The sequence below is a fragment of the Mus caroli genome, chromosome 17, assembly GCF_900094665.2.
Source record: "Mus caroli chromosome 17, CAROLI_EIJ_v1.1, whole genome shotgun sequence".
Taxonomy (NCBI): Eukaryota; Metazoa; Chordata; class Mammalia; order Rodentia; family Muridae; genus Mus; species Mus caroli.
The window spans coordinates 71,231,566-71,256,307 of record NC_034586.1 but is presented as its reverse complement, the minus strand read 5'-3'; the positions used below and the strand labels follow the sequence as shown (position 1 = coordinate 71,256,307).

Here is a 24,742-nt window from a genome sequence, read left to right as displayed (position 1 = left end):
CTAGAAATGCAGAAATGGTGCGTTTAGAGACTCAGAGACAGCATTCTGAGCATGCAGTTCTAAAATGCGCACATTCTTTGGTTCCTCTGAAGCACTAGTGACTATCATTGTCAGGGCAGGTTTGAACCTCCTCAGATGCTGCTCAGTGTCTCACTAGCTGTTGGACATACATTGGAGGCACGTTCGCCAAGACTTGTCAGAATGCAGAACCCTGTACTCTCATCCCGACAACCTCAGAACCAGGGCTGGAGTTCAGATGAGGCTCTCTGCTCACTGGCTTGATCTTTATGTTTCTGGAGCAGCAGTGTAGAAGAGAAAATTGTATGACAACAATCATTTCTACATCCGTGGATTCATGTTCAGGTGTTAGGTAGTATATTTTATAAGAGCCTTTGAGTTTGATTACATTAGAAAACACATCTGGTACTACTCAGCTATTAAAAAGAATGAATTTATGAAATTCCTAACCAAATGGATGGACCTGGAGGGCATCATCTTGAGTGAAATAACACAATCACAAAAGAACTCACACAATATGTATTCACTGATAAGTGGATATTAGCCCAAAACTTAGGATACCCAAGATATAAGATACAATTTGCTAAATGCATGAAACTCAAGAAGAATGAAGACCAAANTGTGGACACTGTGCCCCTTCTTAGAATTGGGAACAAAACACCCAGGGAAGGAGTTACAGAGACAAAGTTTGGAGCTGTGATGAAAGGATGGACCATTTAGAGACTGCCGTATCCAGGGATCCGTCCCATAATCAGCTTCTAAACGCGAACACCATTGCATACACTAGCAAGATTTTGCTGAAAGGACCCAAATATAGCTGTCTCTTGTGAGACGATGCCGGGGCCTAGCAAACACAGGAGTGGATGTTCACAGTCAGCTATTGGATGTATCACAGGGCTCCCAATGGAGAAGCTAGAGAAAGTACCCAAGGAGCTAAAGGGATCTGCAACCCTATTGTTGGAACAACATGATGTACTAGCCAGAACCCCAGAGCTCTTGTCTCTAGCTGCATATGTATCGAAAGATGGCCTAGTCGGCCATCAATGGAAAGAGAGGCCCATTGGACTTGCAAACTTTATATGCCCCAATATAGGGGAATGCCAGGGCCAAAAGAATGGGAATGGGTGGGTAGGGAAGTGGGGGGCGCTATGGGGGACTTTTGGGATAGCATTGGAAATGTAATTGAGGAAAATATGTAATAAAAATATTAAAAATTAAAAAAAAAGAAAAGAAAACACATCTGACTTGAATGTAGTGTACATGAGTGAGTGTGTGAGTGTGTGTGTGTGTGTGGGGGGGTGCGCACGTGTGTGCACGCGCACGCCATGTGTGTGAAGGTGCCTGCAGAGGCTAAAAGAGGGCATCAGATCTTCCGGACCTTGGGTTACAGATAGTTGTGAGTCACCTGACATGGTACTGAAAACCAAACTCAAGTCCTCCCGAGTATCAGCAAGTGCTTTCTCTCAGTCATTGCGCTACCTCTCCAGCTCTGATGTGAATATCTCTTCTGAAAACCCATTCGATGACATTGGATTACACAAGGTGTCTGGCTTACCAGCCACAGGCAGTAAATGAAGCATCGCAGAATCAAGCTGGAGACAGGACAAAATGTGGCTCTCCACAAACCCCTTCTACTGAGCGTCCGTGACTTACAAGCACAGCACAGTCCAAAAGTCCAGGGCTGCAAACAAACTACACATCCTACATCTTCAAATAAGCAAGGAGACATGATCCCAACAGCAGCAATGAGACAAACACAAGTCACTCGTCAGCATAAGAAGACATCTTCAGATTCTCGGAAACAAAGGACATGCACCTAAAATATATATTTACCCACATGGTCATAACAATTCTAAAGGGACTGCGTGTTTAAAGGGGGTAGCCTTTGTGTTTGACTCAAGGTTCCATTCTCAACATGGAAGCATTCCCCAAAGACAAAGAACACTTTCAAAGCCAGTGGTAGAACGGTGACTATCAATTACCCTGTGTATAAATCTTCCAACTTCGCGTCGGTGGAACTAATGGTGTCAGACAGAAGTGATAGATGTGGTCCCCCAGCCCAGTGTTATAACTTGTGGGGGTTTTGTCCCTGGGCAGTCCTCTAAGAAAATACATAGAGGTTCCCTGTAGCATTGTTTACAACGGAAAAGTCAGGGTTGGGGCTGAGAAAGGCTATGAAGGAACAATTAAAATAGCAAGCAGGACGCGTGGCTGAATGAACCAGGCTGCGTAGGTAGAACGGGTTCTGCACAACCCTTCCTCTATCAGCGCTAAAACACCACCAATCACAACCTTAAAATACGCATTTACGATAGATGATGTCAAAACGTACAAAATGTGGCCTGTGGCCTTTTTAAATGCCCTCGGTTAGAAGACGAACTGGTTTCAGAGGTGCTGACAGACATGGAAGACACCAAGTGTTGCAGACTGGTGGTATTGAGTTCAGTTTTACATATTACACTGAACATATATCAATGACTAACACCATCTCTAATGAATGGATGTACAATAAAGAGCCTATGAGGCCCAAAGGCCAATAGTCAATGATTAACATCTTCAGGGAGTGAGATTTAAAAATGACAGGGCAGATAGAGGGGGATATAACGTCATTGGTTGTCTTAGTTTTTGGAATTATTAATTATTATTTTTTTAAATGAAAAACACCGCAGAAGATCAAGGAGACAGGGAGAAGTTGAAGTGCAGTGAGGAGACTCAAGTCTGGCTGCATTCCCCTCTATACTGATTTCATTCTGTCTTCCTGTGGCATCGGCCTCCTGGGCCTAAGTCACTGCCATCTGTAACCACACATTTTCCTGCCCTCGCCATAATCCCAGGAGCTAGAGACGTTGAGTGTGTTCTCACAGAAGGCTGGTGCTGCAGGCAGTGTGCCACATCCAGCCCCAGAACTCGACCTTCCCAGTTCTGAGGGGCTATCACTGCAGACCCAGCCTTCCCAGTTCTGAGGGGCTATCACTGCAGACCCAGCCTTCCCAGTCCTGACTGGCCACTGCTCTCAACCCAGCCTTCCCAGTTCCGAGTGGCTATTGCTTCAGACCCAGCCTTCCTAGTTCTGAGTGTCTATCATGCCCATCTATTACTTTAGTTGTTGACTTTTTTTGTGGCATTTTAAATTATTTTCTTTTCCATGCTACAGTGACTTGAAGTTATTTCTAACCCAGGATGTTACCTTTATAAAGTAGCTTGGAAGATATATTCCAATAATTGAATTAACTGAAAACGAATGCGCTTCCCTTCTTGAAGCAATCCCTCCCCTCCTCGCTATTCTGAGACTATGTGCTGGTTCCAAAGGCCTTTGCCTTGTTCCAACATGCCGGGTTTTCAGCTTTAACAAGTCAGTCTGAGAAAATGATATATTAAAGACTTTCAAGTGCCTTCCTTTAAATAAGAAGTCGCTTAGAGGGTCAGAAAAAAAGCAAACCCTTATCACACAATCTTGCCGCCACCAAACAGCCAGCCAGAAAACAGAGCTAGCAGCTAGACATCTTCCAATACCAGGAGAATGAACGGGTGGTAGACCCACCCAAACCAGAGGAAAAAATAGATATATCCATTTCCTTTATTCTTCTTTTTTCTAATCTCTTCTTAATTTTTTGACACTTATTTATTTGTGTGTAAGTGTGTAGGCACATATGCCACATCACATGTGTGGATGTCAGAGGACCACATATGGGAGTGTGTTCTGTCCTTCCACCCTATGGAATTTGGAGACTGAAGTCAGGTTGTTAGGCTTGCCAGCGAGGGCTTTTACCTGACAAGTCAGCTTTCTTAAACAAGTTGAACATCCCCTATTCGAAATGCCTGGGGTCAGAAATATTTCAAGATTTGCAATTGTGGTGGTTTGAGTAAACATGGTCTCCTGTAGACTCATGTGTTTGAATGCTTGCTTCCCAGTGAGTGGAACGGTTTGGGGAGGATTCAGGGGTATAGCCTTGTTAGGGGAAGTATGTTACTGGGTGTGGGGCTTGAAGTTTCAAAAGCCTATGTCAGACCCAGTCTTCCTCTCTCTCTCTCTCTCTCTCTCTCTCTCTCTCTCTCTCTCTCTCTCTCTGTCTCTGTGTCTGTTGCTTATAGATCAGAATATAAAGCTCTCAGCTACTGCTCCAGTACCATGCCTGTCTGCTTCCTGTCATGATGATCATAGATGAACCCTTTGAAACTATAAGCAAAACATCAATTAAATGCTCTCTTTTATAAGAGTTGCTTTGATCATGGTGTCTCTTCACAGCAATGAAACGGGAACTAAGTACTTTTTCAAATTTGGAGACAGTCTTTGGACAGACTTTGCCAATTGAGTATATTTAATCCCCAACTCTGAAGTGCTGGAAAAACTAAACTTTTTGAATTTTTGGATTTGCGTGCTCCACCAGTATCTCTCGTATGAAGTCTAACATTAACGTCTGAACTTCTACCCACATTAATATTTTATAGCCTCAATGCTATTTCCACTCTATTTTAAAAACTGGATTCACTGAATGCTTGGTAAGAACAAAATAATGAAGTATCTGAAAATATGAATTCTAATACACACACACACATACACACACACACACACACACACACACACACACACACACACCGTGCCACAGATGTTTAGATTATATTTCTTCAGGTCATTTATCATTCTGGGGGAAAGTAGAATGATGGTTTCAAAATTAATGATGTGGTCTGGCTTGAAGTCAAACCAGGAGGCAGATGTTTCTATGACTGTGTCTTTTACTACACACACACACACACACACACACACACACACACACACCTGTGATGAAATAAGATACAAGAAGAAAGACTCTATGAGAAAAATGCCAAGGAGATGAAGATGTACCATAGGCCACTTGAATAATAAACTGGACAGCAGCTCACCTGAGTCCTTCATGGGGCAGAGAGCACACTGCATGCCCCAAGCCTCCCCGTACAAACAGCAGCATTCTGTGTATGTCGTCTGCTTGCCTACGAGGGGACGGCTACACACGTACTCCTCACTCAGATGCTCCCAGCACAGATCTTGATAGACATCGCTCTCTTCTATTTGTTCTGAAAGGGAAGACATGGTTCCATGACAATTGCACTGTTGTTTCCATTCCGTCAATGCTGTGGTGGAAGCCAGCAAGCTTCAAAGTTTCCATCCCTACTGCTAGGAGCAGCTTCCAAGTCTGGATCTAGCCTGCTCTTTCCACAGATCACGCCTGTGTCATCTCCAGCTGAACGCTGTTCCATCAGCAGACATTCTGCTTGCTTGTGGTGTCCTGGCTGAAGGCTTGTCTCCAGAACCTCCTCTCACTATATAAGGGGCCTGTGACCTTGGTAGTCCTTCATGGACTTCTTGTTCTGACCCTGACAATCGCCACCACTTCTTTCTATAGCCATGGTTTCCCATGGATGGCCAAACCCTGGACCAGTAACACTTCACTCCAGCATCATTAATTCTAAACTTTCCATCTTTGATGGAATTTCCTAAATGTGATTATTATACCAATAATCAAGGTCACGCCACATGCTCAGAGATTAGTGAGGATTCCTACCCATGCATTTCAGGGTTCTTTCCTTTCCACACTCTGTTCTGTCCAGCCATGTCCTGCACCCTGGGCAAACACAATCCTTTTCTTCCTGACCACACATCTTCCTCTGAAGTTTAAGTATGTTGAATCCTCAGATGGAGCAGCCCTGCCACATGCTCTACCCCTCTGTATCCCAATGCTCGCTTAATGAGCACCTACCAAGTATTAAATCCATACACTGGCCACATGTGTCTCATTATCTCTCTTAGTAGCTCTTAACGTCTTCAAGATAACCAAGGAACTATTTTTGAGTAATTCCCATGTTTTAACTAAAATGACAACCTTGACCATTTGTCGGGACAGGCGTTTGTATCTCGTATCCAAACCTACCATTTGATTCAGTTGGTTGTACACATCTCTTCTCAGAGGCATCCAGGACCATTGGGTGGGTGCAAAAGCAGTTGTAGGAGCCCTCTGTGTTCACACACTGGCCGTCAATGCAACTGTTAGGGTCTTGGCATTCATCCATATCTGAAGAGAAAAGAAAATCACCAGAGAAAATCAGCAGCCATTTGTGCTTTCTACAGTCATCAGAGTTAACATGCTGGTCAATTCAGTCCAGATATCAAGAGCTGCCACTTTTGAATGAACTATGCATCATCATCCAGAGAGGATGCCTTCTGACTGGAAAGACAGAGTCACCGAGGAAACGCCATGCGGCGGCGGCTGCTGCGGTTATTAAATATGGAAAGAGTCACTGAGGAAAAGCTTTGCTTCTGCTGCTGTTATTAAATATGGAAAGAAAATATAGAGACATGAGACAAGCTTAGAAAAACTTAAGAGAAAAAGCTACTTTTCGATATTTTAAAAATTATTTCATTATGCTATGTTTTTCCTTCTAGAGGACACGGTTTTCGGCTGAAGCGTTAAAGTCTGCATGAGTACTTAAAAATGCCCTCTGCTCGTATGGACTTGCTGTTGAAACAGGAGGTTTTACAGACCAAAAGAACACTGCTGTCATACTGGTGACCTGGATTTTTATACCACAATGAATATTAACTCTTGACCTGACATCCATTCAAATACAAGGACGAAAGGTTTTTATTTCCCAACTCTTTCTCAAGAAAAAGAGCCACAAAATGCCTATATATCCTTAAAGACATCACTTAGCTTCAGACATGGTTTAGACTTAAACCACTTTTTACTACATAGCATTGCTTTGCTTTTTGCTGTGCACGTCCCGAGCATTCCTTACGATACTCTTTTAAAACTTACCAAAGCACTGTAATTTGACAGGATCATAGTATGTCCCTTGCTTACAGTAGCATTCATACCCAGGCTGAGTGTTCAAACAGTAACCATTTTTACAGATTTCCTCTCCAAACAGCAAGCATTCATCAGCATCTATGGGAAGACAATTGAGAAATATTGAAATAGGGGTATGTTTTGAATTTCCAGTTATAAAGAACCTAACCGGTATCTGGTTTCAGGTTGGATATTATTATGTTCAAAAGAAACTTACAGATACAGAATATAAAATTATTATATAATTAGGCCCAATCGAGAGACACAGAAGCACAACCACATGTGGTCCTAGTGCCATCTTATGCTTGATGAACTCGTCTATGGATTTCATAGTGGCTCTCAGAACTTGCTCTAGCATGGCCTTCGTGAAATGGACCTTCTCTCTGTGACAGATGCTGCCATATTTCCTAGCGGAGATGTACAAAATTGCCATGAACAATTTGATGGAGCATGAAGAAGTCTTTTCTGGGGAGTGAGGTAAACTCATGGAATTTCAGGTAAGAAGGAGATTAGCAGACTTGCTTCCCCACTAGAAATTACCTCTTGGCCATCACAGATGTCTCTAGGATCATTTGGACATAACTAGACCCACCAATTTACTCAGATCCCAAGGATGAGTAAGATCATCTATGTAAAGGATTTGGGACACTCTGGGCTTGCCCATTCAGGCAGTTCAGAACTCATATAATCAAGTTCTCCCTTTGAAGACTGCCAACTCCATGAAAGACCTGCTCAACTTTACACAAGTGGAAAATGGCAGAGTCAAGCACAGAACATGTGGCAGTGCATGTCTGAATCCACTCTTCATGCATCAATCACAGCACACTTAGGAGGATGGACTGGGTTTTATCTATAAGAGAGGATGGCCTTATAGCAAAGTCAGGGTTCATAACATGAAGTGAAATTTAACTTCATTCCTGTAAATATATAGTATTTATGAGCTTGAAAACCATTCAACACATATTGTAGACCAAGTCTCCTAATCCAGTTGGACTAAGTCATAGATGTATTTTAAAAACACAAATGGAATTTCTTATCCAGCTACTGAATTAGTCTATACCGGTCAAATAGTAGCTTTCCAAAAATGGATGGATAATAAAACCATTTTCATAGTCTCTTTTCTAGCCACTTTCCAGTTTTCAATATTAAACTACAATGGAAAGAAACTTATATATAGTAGGTCATAATAATATCTCTAATATGGGACTGTCAAAAGTCAGTTAATGAGAAAATGTTTTTATATATAAATATTCACTAGAATACACAGGTAATATGCAGTGTTAAAGATATAAAACAGTACTTAAATTTTCCCATTTTACAATCTTCATCATGATTCTGCAGTCATTAGCAAAATATTGTTGGAAAATTAGGACAGGTTATTAAAAATACAAGAAGCTTAGCTTCCTAGCTAATCATAAAGGGTGACATGGTAAACATACATGCTCATGGGTTAATTTGGGGTGTATGTCTACAGTGAAAGAATACATCCTGGCTATAACATTTTGTGGTCAGTAGTTAGGCACGTTATTATTTCATTGAAAGCTCTTTGCACTTCTGAAAACATTCCTGTTTCAGAGACGAACAGCTAGAAACTCAGAAGGTTAACTGACCCCCTCAAGGGGTCTGCTCTTCTGACCCCCAAATCACAGGTTTGTCCAGCATCCACAAAGACCTTTCTCCAGGGGTGGAATAAAGGGCTCAGTCACCAGTTTCCATGGCCCAACAGAATTCTACCCCTGAGTAACCCAAGCCAGGCTCCCACCGGAGTGACTGACACATGGTGGAAACTGGTGTGCATTTGACGCTGACCTTTGTAGTTCTCGCCACCGGTGTCGTAAGAGGATTCTCCAGCCGGGACCAAACCTTTCCCTCTAGGGCACATTTCCGTGAACTCAGCTGATTTTAGGAGAGACAAAACCAAAGAAAACAATGAGTTGAAAAAGGAAACAAAGATTCAACATTTCCGCAAAGCAGGGTTTTAATCCAGCTTCATCTTCTCAGACTCCCAGCACTTGGGAGGCAGAGGCAGGCGGATTTCTGAGTTTGAGGCCAGCCTGGTCTACAAAGTGAGTTCCAGGACAGCCAGGACTGGCAAGAGAAACCCTGTCTCGAAAAACCAAAAAAAGAAAGGAAACTTTCAAACACTAAAAAAATAAGTCCAGCATGGTCTCAAAAGCATGGGTTAGGTGAGAAAACATCCAATGACTTCAGAAGTTGACTGTTTGTTTTTCTGTTTTTTGAAACAGCGTCTTACTGTGTAGTCCTGGATAGCCTATGATTGTCCAGGCAGTCAAGCTAGCCTTAAGCTCACAGAGATCGTCCTGCCTCTGCCTTCTGGGTACTTGAATTAAGGGTGTGCACCCCCATACTTGGCAACGTAGTGTATATTTTTTTAAGCCTCCCACGTCACCCATGTTTTATTTGACACCATGACTACTCCTTTGCTCTACCATGGTAGTTAGTGCTTTGAAGGTTTAGTAGGAGATCATGAAGCAAAAGTATGGCTTCCATGCACAAGTTGTACTGATGGATAATGCTGTCTGTCATCAGAACAAAATAAGATGAATCTGGAGAGCTAAGAGATGGCTCATCATTAAGAGCTCCTTAATCAGGGGGACAGAAGTTCGGATCCCAGCACCGACCTAGTAAGCTAGATGTTCTACCTATGTCTATAACTCCAGTTCCAAGGAGGTGTTGTCTTTTAGCTTAGCTGAGAAGACTTGAGTCCAAGGTTCAGGGAGAGACCCTGCCTCAAAAGAATGGGCACAAAATGATGGAGAGGACACCTGGTTCCAAGTTCACAAATGGGCACATTCAACTCCACATGTTATTCTCCTGCCCCCCCCCCCCCACACACACATACACAAATAAATAAGATGGCTCTTATTTTAAACAGAATAAACCTGAACTATCTTTCATGCATCAACAGAGGCTGGCTGTAATAGCACATCCTATGACAGACAGAATTTAAGAATTCATATGGAGATGGGATAAGGGCTAAGGCTCAGCTTGAGTGGAGTTCTTTGACAGACAAAGACAGTGAATGCTATTTCCAGATTTCAAAGCCATAACCAAAAGATACTCATTCCCAGGCCCACGAACACCAAAAGGCTAGGAAGTGTGGACAGGCCAGAGAGTAGATCTTACCAGTTCCCTGGACGGGGCAAGGGAAGATCTCACAGTTGTCTCCCCAGCCGGCACCTGACGTACAGCAGCACTCTTGTTTGGTGACATTGGGGGCCAGGACGTTATCACAGAGACTGGCATCATTGAGGTTATAATAGCACTCCTTCTTCTCTTCTCTAGGCTGACGATCCACACCTGAATCTAAAGCATACAGAGAAAGAGTATTGGTGGGACCATAAGGTAAAAACCATGACAGGACAGAGACCAAAGGCATATGCCCCTTATATGTCCTTGACACCAGACCATTTTCCACCACTGGAGTCAGATTCTCCCACTTTAAGACAAAAACGCACTTGAGTCCTGAATTTTGGTAGGTTTCTAATACACCCCAGAGTGTAAATCTGTCAAAACCATTTCCTTTTACGTTAACCAATTATTTTTTTTCTTGTAAATTTGGCTGTGAGCACAGTTTCCATATCTGCTTTTTTGCCAACCTGGGGCCACTCTTTACAGAGCTGTAACACCTACTTAAATCACTGAAATTTTCCCCAACGTGAGATGAGAGATCTGGGACCACATATAATAATTAACCCTTCTGCAGTTATTTGGATCAATTATGCCCCAAGTTAGATCTGAGCAGTGCACAGTGAAAGATACATAGAAAATTAATGCAGTAACATGGAGCCCCCAAAGCAACCTTCATCACCAACAACCTAGTTAAATGATGCAAATATATAACTCAGAAGAAAGCTGCGAGCTGCGGCAAAGTTGCTGTGTAGGAGGACTGCAAGTCTGGGCTCAGATGCTGCTAATATGAGTTCTGAAAAAAAAAACCATATCCTAACAGATTCATTTTTCTCTATGACAATACACATACAGGGTGATATGAAAGACTGAAAATGATAAAAACAAAGTCTACTCATTTTCAGAAAATAAAATATAAATAATATCACTATCAGATTTGAATTATCTTCTTATCCTTGATCAGTATATGGTGACAGGACTTGGAGAGTAATACAATTTCTTCCACTAAGTGTTACAGAGTCCAAATGATTGACTATGGTCGAGTTGTATTTTATCAATTGTAGTTTTTATTTTATACTGCACAGAACAAGAACTAATTAAGGCTATCATGGTTACTTAGCACATTGTTGGTGTAATGTTTTTCATTAGAGCCCAACCATTTCTGAATAGTAGGTCCAGAGAAACCACAAAAGAGAACAGTGACCAGTGAGGAGGCTAAGAATCCAACATGGACTTACACACTTCTGAAGTCGGTAGGTCACAATATAAGGGACATCTGAGGAGTTATTTTCACAATTGTTTCCAATGTACTGGTTTGGTCAGGGCCAAGTTGACCATGAACTTCGACAATATACTCAGCAGTGAAGATGGCCTAGTTGGCCATCATTGGGAAGAGAGGCCCCTTGGTCTTGCAAACTTTATATGCCCCAGTACAGGGAAACACCAGGGCCAAGAAGTGGGAGTGGGTGGGTAAGGGAGCAGGGCAGGGGGGAGGGTTCAGAGAACTTTCGGGATAGCATTTGAAATGTAAATAAAGTATCTAATAAAAAAATATACTCAGCAGTTTAAGGCCATGACTAAAGCAAGAGTTCTTAAAGTGCCATCAGGGTTTTGCCTGACGCCAACTGCCTGCCTTCATCTTATGAAACAAACAAGGAATCAAACAGACCTTCCAAATCCATGCCCTCTCCTGGCAGAGTGCCAACAAGAACACCAAAGATCCCTCTAGAATTTTATCTGATGCCTCTCTCTTGGACAGATTTTGTGCTTGGACATTAAACTAGTGTGGACCGTGGGTGTTTCTCCAACTAAGACCAAGAGTCTAGAAGAAGAATAAAATGCAGATTCCTATGTGCCAGTCATGAAGTGGTTTCAAATTGTGTGTGGTGTGTATGTGTGTGTGTATGAGAGAGGGGGTGGGGCAGGAGAGAGAGAGAGAGAGAGAGAGAGAGAGAGAGAGATGTAAACCTACCACCTCCCTTGTCTGAGCCTGCTTCCTTCACATGCGTGCGTGGGATGGACTTCTATTTTGCCTGTTTTGATGGAAGGCATCTTGGCTAGAAGGACTACAAGCTTTAGGAAATGTGCTATTAGGGAAAAGTTAGAAGACCTATTTTAAATCATTATTAAGGCAATTCCAGAAAACTTATGGGAAAATTTACAAATGTTTCTCACAAATATTTTCAATGTTACTATTCAGTTTATTCACTTTATTTAGCAAGCCTAAAAAGGGAGCTATTAAGCAATGTATTAAAAATATAAATCAGGAAAGCAACAGTTTTATAGATGAAGTTAACTTTATAGTTTGTGCCTAAAAGAAAAATCAATAATTTTTCCTTATGTGCAAAGTTAGAGTATGTCTGATTATTTTTAGGAATTAATACTACATAGAAGACCCCAAATGTTGATAATAAAGCAGGGTTCGTTTTAAATTAAAGCCTGACAAAGTATATGTATATACATGCATATATAATTTATCTATGTGTATATCGTAAACATTTTGTGTTCATTTTTTAACATTTAGACCACAGAAACAAAGACATAAAATTATCATTGTGTCTTGTCTTGCACTGGAGGGAGGTACAGAGTTGATTACATAAGAGAAACGATCAACAATACAATTGTATTATTCAGCTTTTTCCCCCCAAATCCTGCTTTTATTTTCTTTCCAAGCTGTTTGAGAGTTCAGTGTTTACACAGCTGAAATGGAGAGTCAGGCAAGCCTTCATCCATGTTGGATGAAAATGCAAATTCTTTTTTAAAAAACTGGTCCACAAAGGTCATTCTGGGAAAAAATACAACATCCTCATCTTCCTGACCTTCAAACAGTCATCTTCCTGGGGCATTTTTCCACTGGAGTAAACATCTCTGATCACTCTCTCTCTCTCTCTCTCTCTCTCTCTCTCTCTCTCTCTCTCTCTCTCTCTGTGTGTGTGTGTGTGTGTGTGTATACATATACATACATACTCATAAGGTGTTTTTAAAAAAAAATTCCTGTGAGTTTAGACCTCTGTTGCCAGGAGTAGACAGATTCCATTGGAAAGTGATTTTCTAAGGTCAAATCAATGTGAAAAGTGTTAGGAGGGGAGAGATGGCAGCTCCCTTTCTTACAGATTTTGTCAGTAAAAGTGCCCATGCCACATCACATGCCAACGACTTCTAAGAAACATTACATCACCTCTGGTATTGTTGGATTTGATTTTTCTCATATGTATTTGTTACCTGGCCTATCATTAGTATATAAAAATCAATTTGTCCATCTTCATCCTAGCAGTATGTATGGTGATAGCAAAAACATCATTATGGTTTTGACATTTTTATACTGATGCTTCTGTTCAGTTTGGTTTGGGTGGCAGGGATCTACAGGAGCCCATGCACGCTAGGCAAGTGTTCTGCACGGAACCACACCCCATGCCTCAGGTGGTTCTGTTTTGAAGGATGTGTTACTAAAGCTGTTTCACATGAGACACAGATAATCACATGATGAGGCAGGTAAGGACATCCTCACCTTTTGTAGGAGAAAACCCAGGTTGGCACTGAGTGTCCACCATCTTGGAATGTTAGATCTTAGTGTAACAAGTTTCGAGAGTTTATTCTGCTTTCCCTTTTTCTTTATTCCCTTTGATATAATATATGAGGAGAGGGTAAAGACAAACTATGCTGGTGTAGTCATTGTACGGCCTCCTGTGACAGCATGAACATGACCCTCTGCTCTGTACCGCAAGTGGCTGCTGTGCTTGGGACAGCTCTTCTGGCTTATCTGATGAAGGTGTAAATGTTCACTTACAAAGGCTGTTTCCTTCTTTTGTCTTTTCCTACACATGTCTGATCCTAGAGTCTGTGGATGGGATGAGATGACCTAAATGTTTTTACTTCATTTGTTTAATGTGGAAATGGCTGTTTGTGTTCACTTTCCCTTGTATTTAGAGTATATTCTGAAGGTCTCTATGGGCTCTTTGCCTCCAAACTGCTTATACACAGTCACTGTTCTAAAGGTCTTCAAGGGCCAACCTTCTCCATACTCCTTGGGGACAGCTGATCACAATGGCCAAAGAGTAACATGGCAAAGGGATATATGCAGAGTTGCCACTACTACACTTGTGTATAGTCCTGAAGGTCTGCAGAGTGGCAGCGTTGAGTAAAGGACTTCCAAAAGAGTAGCCTGGGAAACTGGATCCTCTGCTCTAGTGTGAAAACGACACCAGACCTTCTTGTTTTAAATCTCATACATTTGAGAGTAAGGAGCTCTATGTCCTATTTCACGACATTGGAAAAATGAAACTGAAAGAGATGCACACACAGTGATGTACAGTCAGGGTTCCCCTAGTTTCCTCACTCAAGAACTTGAAGAATGAGGAGAAAGGTGCAACTTGTTTTTGAAAGAGGGATTCAGCCAGGCAGTGGTGGTACATGTCTTTAATCCCAGCACTTGGGAGGCAGAGGCAGGTAGATTTCTGAGTTGAAGGCCAGCCTGGTCTACAAAGTGAGTTCCAGGACAGCCAGGGCTATACAGAGAAACCCTGTTTCAGAAAAAAAAAAAAGGAAAGGAAAAGAAGGGAAGGGAAGGGAAGGGAAGGGAAGGGAAGGGAAGGGAAGGGAAGGGAAGGGAAGGGAAGGGAGAGTCTACAGCTGGACATCATTCACACCTAACTCACAATGCAAACAACAGGTTGAATGAAGCTATCAGAGAAGGCAGCCTGACTGAAATGACATCTGAACTTAGTTTTAGGAAGATATTTTTAAAAAAGCCCCAAATTAAAGTATGATTGGGGTATAAAAAAGCAAACTGTCTCTGTATTTGTGTGGGTAGAATAGAGTGAGGTGGGATGGGTCTACAGAAGGAGTTTAACCTAGGAAATTGGGATACCTGGTAATTCTATAGAGTGATGTATGAACCTGAGAGATAAAGATGGTACAGAAATGTATTAGCAGGTATGCAGTGGCAAGCCAGGTTGTGGATATAAATATCCTTGCATGGATGCTGGAGTAGTGAGAGAATCTGAGGACCCTGCATTGAAAAAGCATGGGCTAAATAGTTGTCAGATTTTATTTTTTTCTGATGGAGACCTTAGAATACACTAGGAAAAATGATGCCCAAAACATTGGCCATAAAAAAAAAAAAAACCTGCAACACTTCTAATGGATTTGGGCTTTATGTTGTAGGCTGTGGTGGCAGATTAATTTATCAAATTTCCATTTCAATACATGACGTGACAACATGGGCTAAAGCCAATGTTAAACAAATGTAAACATAGCCACTCTCTAGGCCAACTTCTGGAAAAATTCCTCAAGAATTCCGAGTGGAAGTCTTTGTAGACCCTGAGAGACCGGTATGTTGCTTTTAATTTAGAGAAGTGTCAGGGTAAGTTTCCCCAAAGGGCCAAGAAAGAAGAGTTATGCAACTTAGTGAGAGGAGGTCATGTTAAACGCTAGCTGATAGCTTTCTAGGTCTTAGGCGACTCTCAGCAAATGTCCTCATCATTTTGAATCCCTTACAAAATGATGCTGGGTTGGAAAGAGCACTAGAGGTCATTTATCCAAAAATGTCATCAATTGCACCCTAATTTTACTGATAAGGCAGAAGAAGAATAAGACATGGCAGCCTGTGCTCAACAGTTTTATGTCACCTTGACCTAAGCTGAAGCCATTTATGTGGATGGAACCTTAATTCATAAAATACCTTCATAGCATCAGTCTACTGTAAGCAAACCTGTAGGGCATTTTCTAACTAGTGAATGAGGGCTGAGGGCCCAGCCCTGGGCTGGTGACCCTGGGTTCTATAAGAAATCAGGTGGAGAAAGCCATGGGGAGTAAGCAAGTAAGCAGCACCCCTCCATGGCCTTTGCATCAGCTCCTGTCTCGAGGTTTCTTCCTGTCCTGAATTCCTCAGTGATGGATTGTTCTCTGGATGTTTATTTGAAATAAACCCTTTTTTCCCCAGGTTGCTTTTCTCCCCAGGATGGCATTTCATCACAACAGTATAACCCTCACTAAGACACTCCCAGAGGCAGAGTTGTGTTGGGATATGTCCTGTCTCATCTCCAGAAGCCTAAACCTGGGTCAGCCCCATCCTGAGAGACACCCTCCCATTCCTGCCCAGTACCACTGGGACCTACCTTCCGTGACCCGAGAGCGACACTGCCCAGTCATGGGGCTGTACTCCTGGTTCTCATCGGCACACACACACAGGAAGGATCCTTCCACATTTTCACAGAAGGCTTCCCCACATACACCACTGAGCAGTTCACACTCGTTCACATCTGGAAAAGGGAGCACAGATCAGGTAAGGCTTCTGCTGCTTCCCTGACATCGGTTTATTTTACCTGCTGTTCCAGGGCTGGCCGTGGTTGCTGGAAACAAGTTGTTCTGCCAGCCCTCAACCTCATCCTTCCCAGGGAAGGACCCCTGCAGGCAGAGCTGCACAATTTGGTCTGGACAAATACACAAGGACGAGTTCTAAACTCCAACTGTAGTTTTAAGGAACAGCCTGGAGTCTCACTGGGAGCACACTGGGAGCACTTGGACTATCTAGCACTGCCTTCCTTGATTGTCAGCATATTGAACACACAAATGACCAAAGCTCTACACCCGAGTCTTTTGTTTTGTTTTTGAGACAGTTCTTTTTTTTTCTTCAGTGTAGCTTTAGCTGGTCTGAAACTCACTCTATGGACCAGGCTGGCCTCAAACTCACAAGATCCACCTGCCTCTGCCTCCTGAGTGTTGGGATTAAAGGTGTGTACCACCACCACCTGGCCACACCTCTTATGTCAAGGAACACCCAGAAGCAATCAAAACTGAGATTTGAAATGTAAGGTTGTAAAAACATACTTAGATGTCTGGAAATACATTTCAGCCTAAATTAACAAGAGACTTTGGATTGCAGGGCACAGATGAATATTCATTAGGACACACTAGTCATTTAGGTGAAACCAATTGGTCCAATAACTAATGATCTATTCCATGGTCTTTTCTGATGCTGTTGATGTCCACAGTGCAGCCTTGGTAAGTGTTTCCTTTGTCTATTCTTAAATTCATATAATTAAAGCACAGTCAAGAGACCTGTTTAACACAAATCATTCATAGCCCCCAAAGAAAGGCTATTTATTCACTTGACTTTGTCCTAGAGCACCATCTGTCTTTCTGCTCCTGACATGTTTGACTGGTGACCTCCTCACTCAGCCAAGAACCCGACCTGACTCGGAAATGTTCACATCTCTTCTACGTTAACATGCATAAGCACCAGCTCTCAGAAGCATACCATGAGAACCTTTACCAAGTTTAAAAATGGAATTCTCCAGCTCTTCCAGGAGGGGGGAAATCCTTTTGTCACTTGCATACCTAGGCTTTTTTTTTTTTTTTTTTTGGTTTTGGTTTTTTTTCAGGGATGGGAAGGTTTGTGGATCTTGAAGTTTCAGAACATTGCCTAACGTTTCCATTTCACTTTGTCCATAGACAGATATAAACTTAATAACCTGCGTTCCACTTATAAAAGGATACAGTAGCATAAAGCAAAGGAGAATGGAAACATGTATCAACATGTCATAATTTCCATCGAATAGGCGGACTAGAAGTTGGCCAGTCCACAGTTATTATTTTTAGGTATATAATATCAAATGAAAATTCTACTTTACAATTCATACTCTGAGCATGGCTATTGCAATCTCTCCCACTAGACTCCATTCATTTGGCCAAGAGGTATGTTAGCTTAGGCACACAGGCCAGGTCCTCAGGGACCCCACGTGGGAGCAGAATTTGGGGGCAGGTAGGTCCAGCTGCCCCTTTTTAGAAGTTAGAATCGAGTCAGGGAAATTAGTAAGAAAACCCCACAGGCTTCAGGAGGTGGTGGGGGTTAAAGGGAGAGTTCCATAGAAACATGGGATACTGATTCTTCCATGCAGGGTTATGTTAGAAAAATGTCATGTGACTCCAGATCCAAAGGATGGACAAATGATGGGGGATGGGAACAACCCAACCAGAGACTGGACACAAGACTGATTCATCTCTGAAATGCCATACAGTGTTCTTTGAGGAGAAGTGCAGATAGTAGGTTCTCAGTTACTAGCTTTTAAGAACGTTTATTATTACTTTATTATTTCATGTATATGGATCTTTTGTTTCTATGCATGTCTGTGCATGATGTAGATGCCTAGTGCCCTGAGAATCCACAAAGAGATTCCAAAACCCTATAAATAGAGTTGCAGGTCGTTATGAATCACCATGTGGGTACTGAGAACTGAGCCTATTGTCCTCTAGAAGAGCAGCCAGTGCTTTTAGCCACAGAGTCATCTCTCTAGTTAATACCTCTTAAACAATGATATGAAAACAAAAAAATAGTATCTGTTGATCTTATCAATACCAGACAACATCCCTTCTGTCAAGGTGGTGTTCTTTGTGCCAGAGTGGAAAATCAAATGGTTCGGGCGCACTTATTAGTCTCATTAGTAAGTGGGTGCTTTGGAGCTCTGTGGCGTCAACACTTGGTATTTCAACATTAAACAATTAAACAGCATATACTGATCACTTGCTGTAGACTGACTGTTAGGCCTAGAGAAGATTAACCCCAGTGAAAGGAGCAAGTGACAGCCAAGCAAGTGACCAGTGACAACCACAAAGAGCCTAATGTTGCTGGCACAAAATCTGAGGAGGTGTGAGGCTAGGAAGATAAGTAGGGGGTCACAGAAAGGGCTGTGAGTCAAAAATATAAGCAAATGCCACTATTATGTTATTGGTACCTGTGTGGGTTGAACACAGGCGATCCTCTCATTTTGTGCATACCCTTTACCTCTAAACTATGGCGTTAGTCTCCTGCTTGTTTATCTGTTTGTTAAATTCTGGGTGGGAAACAGGGTCTTTTTGTTACTCAAGATGGCACTTATTGGAAATCCTCTGGCTCTGTCCTCCAGAAGAGAATGTGATTCTAAGCCCGAGCTACCAGGCCTGGCCGCATCCACTTGCGACAGTACCATAGGACCATCTTAGCTGTATTGCTAAACAGCTGTGTTTCCTTGTCATTCTCGAATAGTAACTTGTGGTTTTTGAATAGCTGTTGTTTATGCAAATTTGTCAAAACTCCATTCCTGCTTCCTAAATATTTTTTTTTCTGTAATTAGGGATTAACTGAATTTCCATAATTAATACCAGAGAAGCAGTTACACGTGATATAATCAAATCTCTAGAACATTTTGCTGTCCAGGTCAGGTCTGGATAGTAAATGACCTGATGCTTGCCTGGCAAGTGGTCAAAGCAAGCAAGTAAGTCACTGTCTTTGCCTTGAATGTCACCCGCCTTGTGGCAAGCACAGTTCTTTTCTCTACCCAGAAGAATAAACAAAAAGCTTCACGATCTGTGAAATTCTCTAGCCCCTTCCCTTCCCCGTGACAGCATGTTTCGAAACAAGTTGGCAGAAATCACAGATGATCAGAGTATGAAATACAAGCTTGCCTCTATGAGCCTGTGTTGGACTCTGGGGCATGGATGACATGCAAGCTTTCCCAGCCCTGTCTCTTCTACAACAGTTGCATAACTGGAAACACTGTCACACTGGTATGTTCGGGGAAGTGGTAGCTCATGCCAGCACCTTCCCTCAGCACCCTGTTTAAGGAGGCGCATGTCAAAGGCAAGCAAGCTGTTCCATGTGGCAGGCTTCAGTATGGTAGACTTCACAGATCCAGACTCAGTTAGATTTAAGTAGATGCCCTTTAACAAGAGCATACTTCTTCATGTCTCTATCCACTTTGGAGGCCAAATGACATTATCATTGTCACAATCTCAATCTTAGGATAAAAATGAAACTGTGGTGAAAAGTTTCCTGCTTAAATTTGCTTATTTTTTGATAGCATTAATTTCATTTGGAAAAGGCATATGAAACACGATGAGGTGGAGGGGAGGGGGAGACAAAACAAAAACCAAAAACTCACCCACACACCCTTGCCCATCCTGTGGGGCTTGAAAGCCCTGATAACAGAGGCAGCGGAAAGAGCCGGCTGTGTTGTCACAGAAGCCGTGACTGTCACACACAGTGTTGTTAACACACTCATCAATATCTGCAAAAAAGATATTGAACATCAGACAGGAAATGAACACAGACTGACAAGCACAAGGTATGGAAATGGATAAACAGAGGCGCCCCGTCCGGCAAGGTTAAATGAGAGGATTGTGTTTACACAGACAGAACTTTGAAAACATCTTTCATGTTAATCAAATGTTTTGATGAAAATGGTTTAGTCCCTAAAGTACCAGAGTCTATGAGAAAACATTGACTTTTCCGCAGGAAATATTTTCACACTGAAACGACTGCCACGATTAGCCATGGTCACTATTTCCTAAATGGTTTCAAGTCTTTATTTTCAAAGAGAGCTTTATTTTCCTACAGGGAAAAGTGCTGTCTGCCACCTCTTAAAACATTTTTTTTTAACTAGTATATTGTCATTATACTGGGCTTCTTGATAACAAGGCCATGCATGTATCCTATTCTTTGCTCGTATCCGCCCTCCCGTTACCCTCTCTCCGCTCTCCCTTTCTATCCACAAACAGTTATTCTTCTACTTCCATTTCTTTAAAGAGACATATAGATTCTGCATATGACAGAAAATAGCTGATATTTTTCTTTCTAAGCCTGGCTTACTTTAGGTAACATGACAAACTCCAGCTCCCAACTTTCCTGAAAATGACATAATTTCTTTCTTTTTTATGGCTGAATAGAACTCTATGGTGTATATATATATATACCATATCTTCTTTCATTCATGTGTTGAGAGACAACTAGGCTGACTGTATGACTTGGCCATTGTCAACAGTGCTGCAATCAACATGGGTATTGCCCATCTATGCAGTATATGAATATGGATATGTCCAAATATGTTGTGTGTTGACGTAGGGTCCTATGGGTCTATAAGGAGCCATTATATCTTGGTCACATAGCAGTACTATTTTTGAGGAGCCTCCATATGGATTTCCACAGTGGCCGTACTAGCTTACATTCACACTAGCAGTATATAAGGATTCCTCACTGTCCACTCTCTGTATCTTTGCAGTATTTGCTATTTGTTTTCTTGACAGTGGTCTTTCTGAGCCAGGTAACATGGAATGTCAATGCAGTTTTTAAAAGGTATTTACTTTCACATGTATGAGAGTTTTGCCCATATGTGTGTTATGTGTACCATGGGGATGCAGTACCCACAGAGGCCAGAAGAGGGTATCATGCTCCCTGACCCTACAGTTGCATGCAGTTGTGAGTTACCATGTGAGTGCTGGGAGTTGAGCTTGGGTCTTCTGAAAAGAGCAACTGCGCTCTTAACCACTGAGCTATCTCTCCAGCCCCCTCAATGCAGTTCATGTGCCACTTTTTTGGGATATGGTAAATGCTAAAAAAGAGCTCCAACTGTGCAACTGTAGGACGGAAGAAACAACGGTTTATTCAACCCTGTTAATAATTACGACTTAGTCTAAGAGAGAATCTGATGAGCCAGGCTGCCCCAGTTCCTCATGGGGAAAATTATGTGCCACCGGGTTACATCGTCTCGAGATCTAAAATGCCAGTTAAATGACAGCATTATCTGCATGAGAACTCATAGACAGTGGCCTTATGCTTCTCTCACATGAATTAACATGTTCTTATAAAATGTCTTAGTTATAGTTACAACAGATGTCTAGCTATGGGGCTCCAACAATTACTGTGAGGATTCCACAAAACATGCACAAAGTACTAACATGGGAACATAAAATGTTCAAAGTACCTGATAAGAGTCAACATTCACCTACATTACCCCTTTTCATGCCCAATGACATACAATTTCTCTATCTTTGCCCCACTGAATCAGAGCTGCTAAAAAGAGGCACCCCTACATCTGATCCACTAGTCAGCCCCCCACTGACCTCCAAGTCTGGTGAACACACATACCAGGAGCACCTTGCCATGCTCAAGAGTGTTACTCTTGGTCCACCATCCATGGACTGCAGATGAACATCTGCCGGAGCTCAGGATTCCTGGGAACTGCGGCAGGCCGGCTTTCCCCAATCTGCTCCCCATAGACTCTCAGTCCTTGGAGGTGAATGATAAGGCTTCATCTTTCACCACAATCCTTCTTCCAAGTACACTTCTTATCCTTAATTATTTTTACTTGATTTTTCCAGCCTAACAGCTTGATTTAAACAGAACATAAACCCTCTTCCTGACGGGGATGAGAATTTTCTCTTCTTTCCATTCCTGCTTCTCACCTACCTTGCCTTCCTGAATTGAACTGAAAACTCAATGCAATTATTTCACATCAAAGCCAGCAGCTCTTCCTCATGGCATCTAATGCGGCAAGTTGACTGGGCTGCTCTGAATGCCCGCAGGAAGCCGGGATTATAGCTAGTTTACAGATTGTAACAGGGAGGAAGGGTTCTATCCTGTTACTGACTTGACAGAGGCCACTGCTAACTCTGGACTTTCTAAAGTGGGCATCTGTCAAAGAGATAATGTTGTTCTTTGCACTGCAGCCTTTTTTGGGGGGCTGGAAGCTGAGCAATTCTTCAGTTAGCATTTCCATGCTGATGGAGTCTCAGACTCTCTCAAAGCTTTAGCTCAGTCCTGGTGAAACATTTATCTAAGACCAAATAGACCCAGAAGTAACACATGAACTTGCTATCACTGTCCTTGGCATATCAGCTCCATTTCTCCCACACACCCTTCTTCATCACTTCCAACGAGACACCCGTACCAGGAATCTTAATGCCAGCCCTTCCCTTCTGAAACTCCCTCTGCTGCCCTAAGCCACCCTCTGACCTTTCTCCGTATTCCTTGTATTCTAGCTGGCTTCCGTGTCTCCAGTCTTGCCTCCCTCTAATCCACTCTCTACCTAACTATTGCTGAGGTGCTCTTTGCAAATGTTAACCCATGCATGCCACTCCCTTGCTCAAAGTGTTCGCCATCTTCTCCTTGCTAGAGCACAAGGCTTCCTTCATCTGGCTCCTGGCTACCTGTGTGAGAAATTGAAAACCTTCTCAATTTGAACTTCATCCCTGTAGATGACCTTGTATAAGGGCTCCCTGACCTTAGAATGGTATAAACTCCTTGCTTGATTGGCTCTTCCACTCCTATTTTTTTCTCAGAAATTCATGCTGATCCTTCCAGAGTCAGCCTAAGGGGGCACCTCCATCATGGCACCTCCCAGACAGATATCAGGCTACTCCTCTTTTTCCTGTGCCTGTATTAGGCTTGAAGGGTTGGGGAACCTTCAACACACCCTCACCAGCAACTTATTTCTCTACTAAAAGGAGAGGCAAAGAGTGAATTCAGCTTTGTGAAATCTATTGGATTCTCAATCCAGATTCTTAAAATTAGATTATCTTGCTTTCCTTGTTATTAATTTCATGCCATTCCAGCAGATGATGGCCCCTTATTACTGTTCACCAGCACAGGAACTGAATAACTAGCCTGAAGGTGAACAAGCCCCCAGCTGGCTATGAATTACTGGGCGTCTTGCAGACTCAGTTTACTGTAACAATGATTCACCAAGCAAGTTTAGATGAGTAATGTTTTGGAATGGAATGAATAGGAAAAGGGAACGTGAAGTGCCTGCTGGAGACTAGCTGCTCAACAATTAATATTTTATAAAAATGATATAATGCAGCTCTGCAGTTTCTTGTTTTCAACAGTGAGGTGAGGTAATGGCTTCACTGAAGGACAGCGCTGGTTTCGCTTCTCAGAAGGGCCAGATGAGAACTCTCCTACTACGCTAGACCCTCAGCTCTTTGTTTCAAATCTTTAATGGCCTACATACAAATATTTCACTTTCTTGATATTGCGAGATCTCAGATCTACTTTTCCCTCGTCTATCTGGATAGGTGGAAAAACATCATCCTGTTTTGTCAAGGTTGACTCTGAAGTCTGAGATTAATTTTTGAGGTCTCTAAATATCATATTTTCTTTGCCTGATGTCAACATTTCTACATCAGTTTTCTTTATTGATCCAGTAAGGGCCATGCTAGAAATTATCACTAGTAATACTATCCCCAAAGCTAGTCATCTGTTGGAGTTGCCTGCCAGTAATTGCTCAGTCCTCAACCCACACGTATGAAGCATGTTTTCACAAGAACTGCTAATTTCTTATATTGCTCTGCTCTTCATATTTTTTTTACTGAAAAAAAATACCGGAACAGCAAATACTGATGTTTCAATGTAAACAAAGTCAAGATATAACGATACGTACAAGCCAGTGGGTAAGTAAACTGACCTCCCCCCCCCAAAAAAAAAAGAACCCTCCAAATATTAGAAGGATAAGTGGAACCCAGCTCAGGATGCCTGGAACTGACAGCACCTGTATGGAAGCTGTGACCATGTCAATGGCTGACAACTCCACATTTGTCAGGTTAACCTGTTTTGTACATTTGCAAGTTTTACAATGAATATATCCTCTTTACTGCCCCAAAATTTTCCCAAAGCCTTCTATGGTAAAACAGAACTCCAATGTCCCTTCCTTCCTGCATAACACGCACTAAAGGTCACCCATTCTTTACCCCCTCACTTTGGTAACATGAACAATGAAATCAGGGGAGGAAACAATGGAAGACTCAATGTGATTTTCTAAATAGAATGGGCCGGGCAGCTTATATACAGACAAAGAAATTAAAACTGTCTTTAAAGACCTTGACAGTGAAAGTCATAACAAAAGCAAATGGTCCTACTAGGTGTCACATTCAGAAAAGCCTATGTGCATCACAAGAGGTGAACACAAGATGCACTTATGTCTATTTCATTAGGAAAGTGGTTT

General features: G+C 42.2%; 1 protein-coding gene across 5 annotated transcripts in view; it reads right to left on the bottom strand.

Annotated features, from left to right (window-relative positions):
- Ltbp1 (latent transforming growth factor beta binding protein 1) overlaps window positions 1–24,742 on the bottom strand; it is a 387,543-nt gene that overhangs the window by 22,812 nt on the left and 339,989 nt on the right. For 4 of the 5 annotated variants that reach the window (XM_021185976.2, XM_021185979.2, XM_029471037.1 and 1 more), the window contains 7 exons: window positions 19,907–20,032; window positions 16,106–16,249; window positions 9,987–10,166; window positions 8,649–8,735; window positions 6,810–6,938; window positions 5,925–6,065; window positions 4,900–5,070 (listed from right to left, as the gene is read on the bottom strand). In XM_021185976.2, coding sequence (XP_021041635.1) covers window positions 4,900–5,070; window positions 5,925–6,065; window positions 6,810–6,938; window positions 8,649–8,735; window positions 9,987–10,166; window positions 16,106–16,249; window positions 19,907–20,032 — 978 coding nt within the window. The remainder of the gene's footprint in view (window positions 1–4,899; window positions 5,071–5,924; window positions 6,066–6,809; window positions 6,939–8,648; window positions 8,736–9,986; window positions 10,167–16,105; window positions 16,250–19,906; window positions 20,033–24,742) is intronic. The other variant, XM_029471038.1, reaches the window with a different exon arrangement.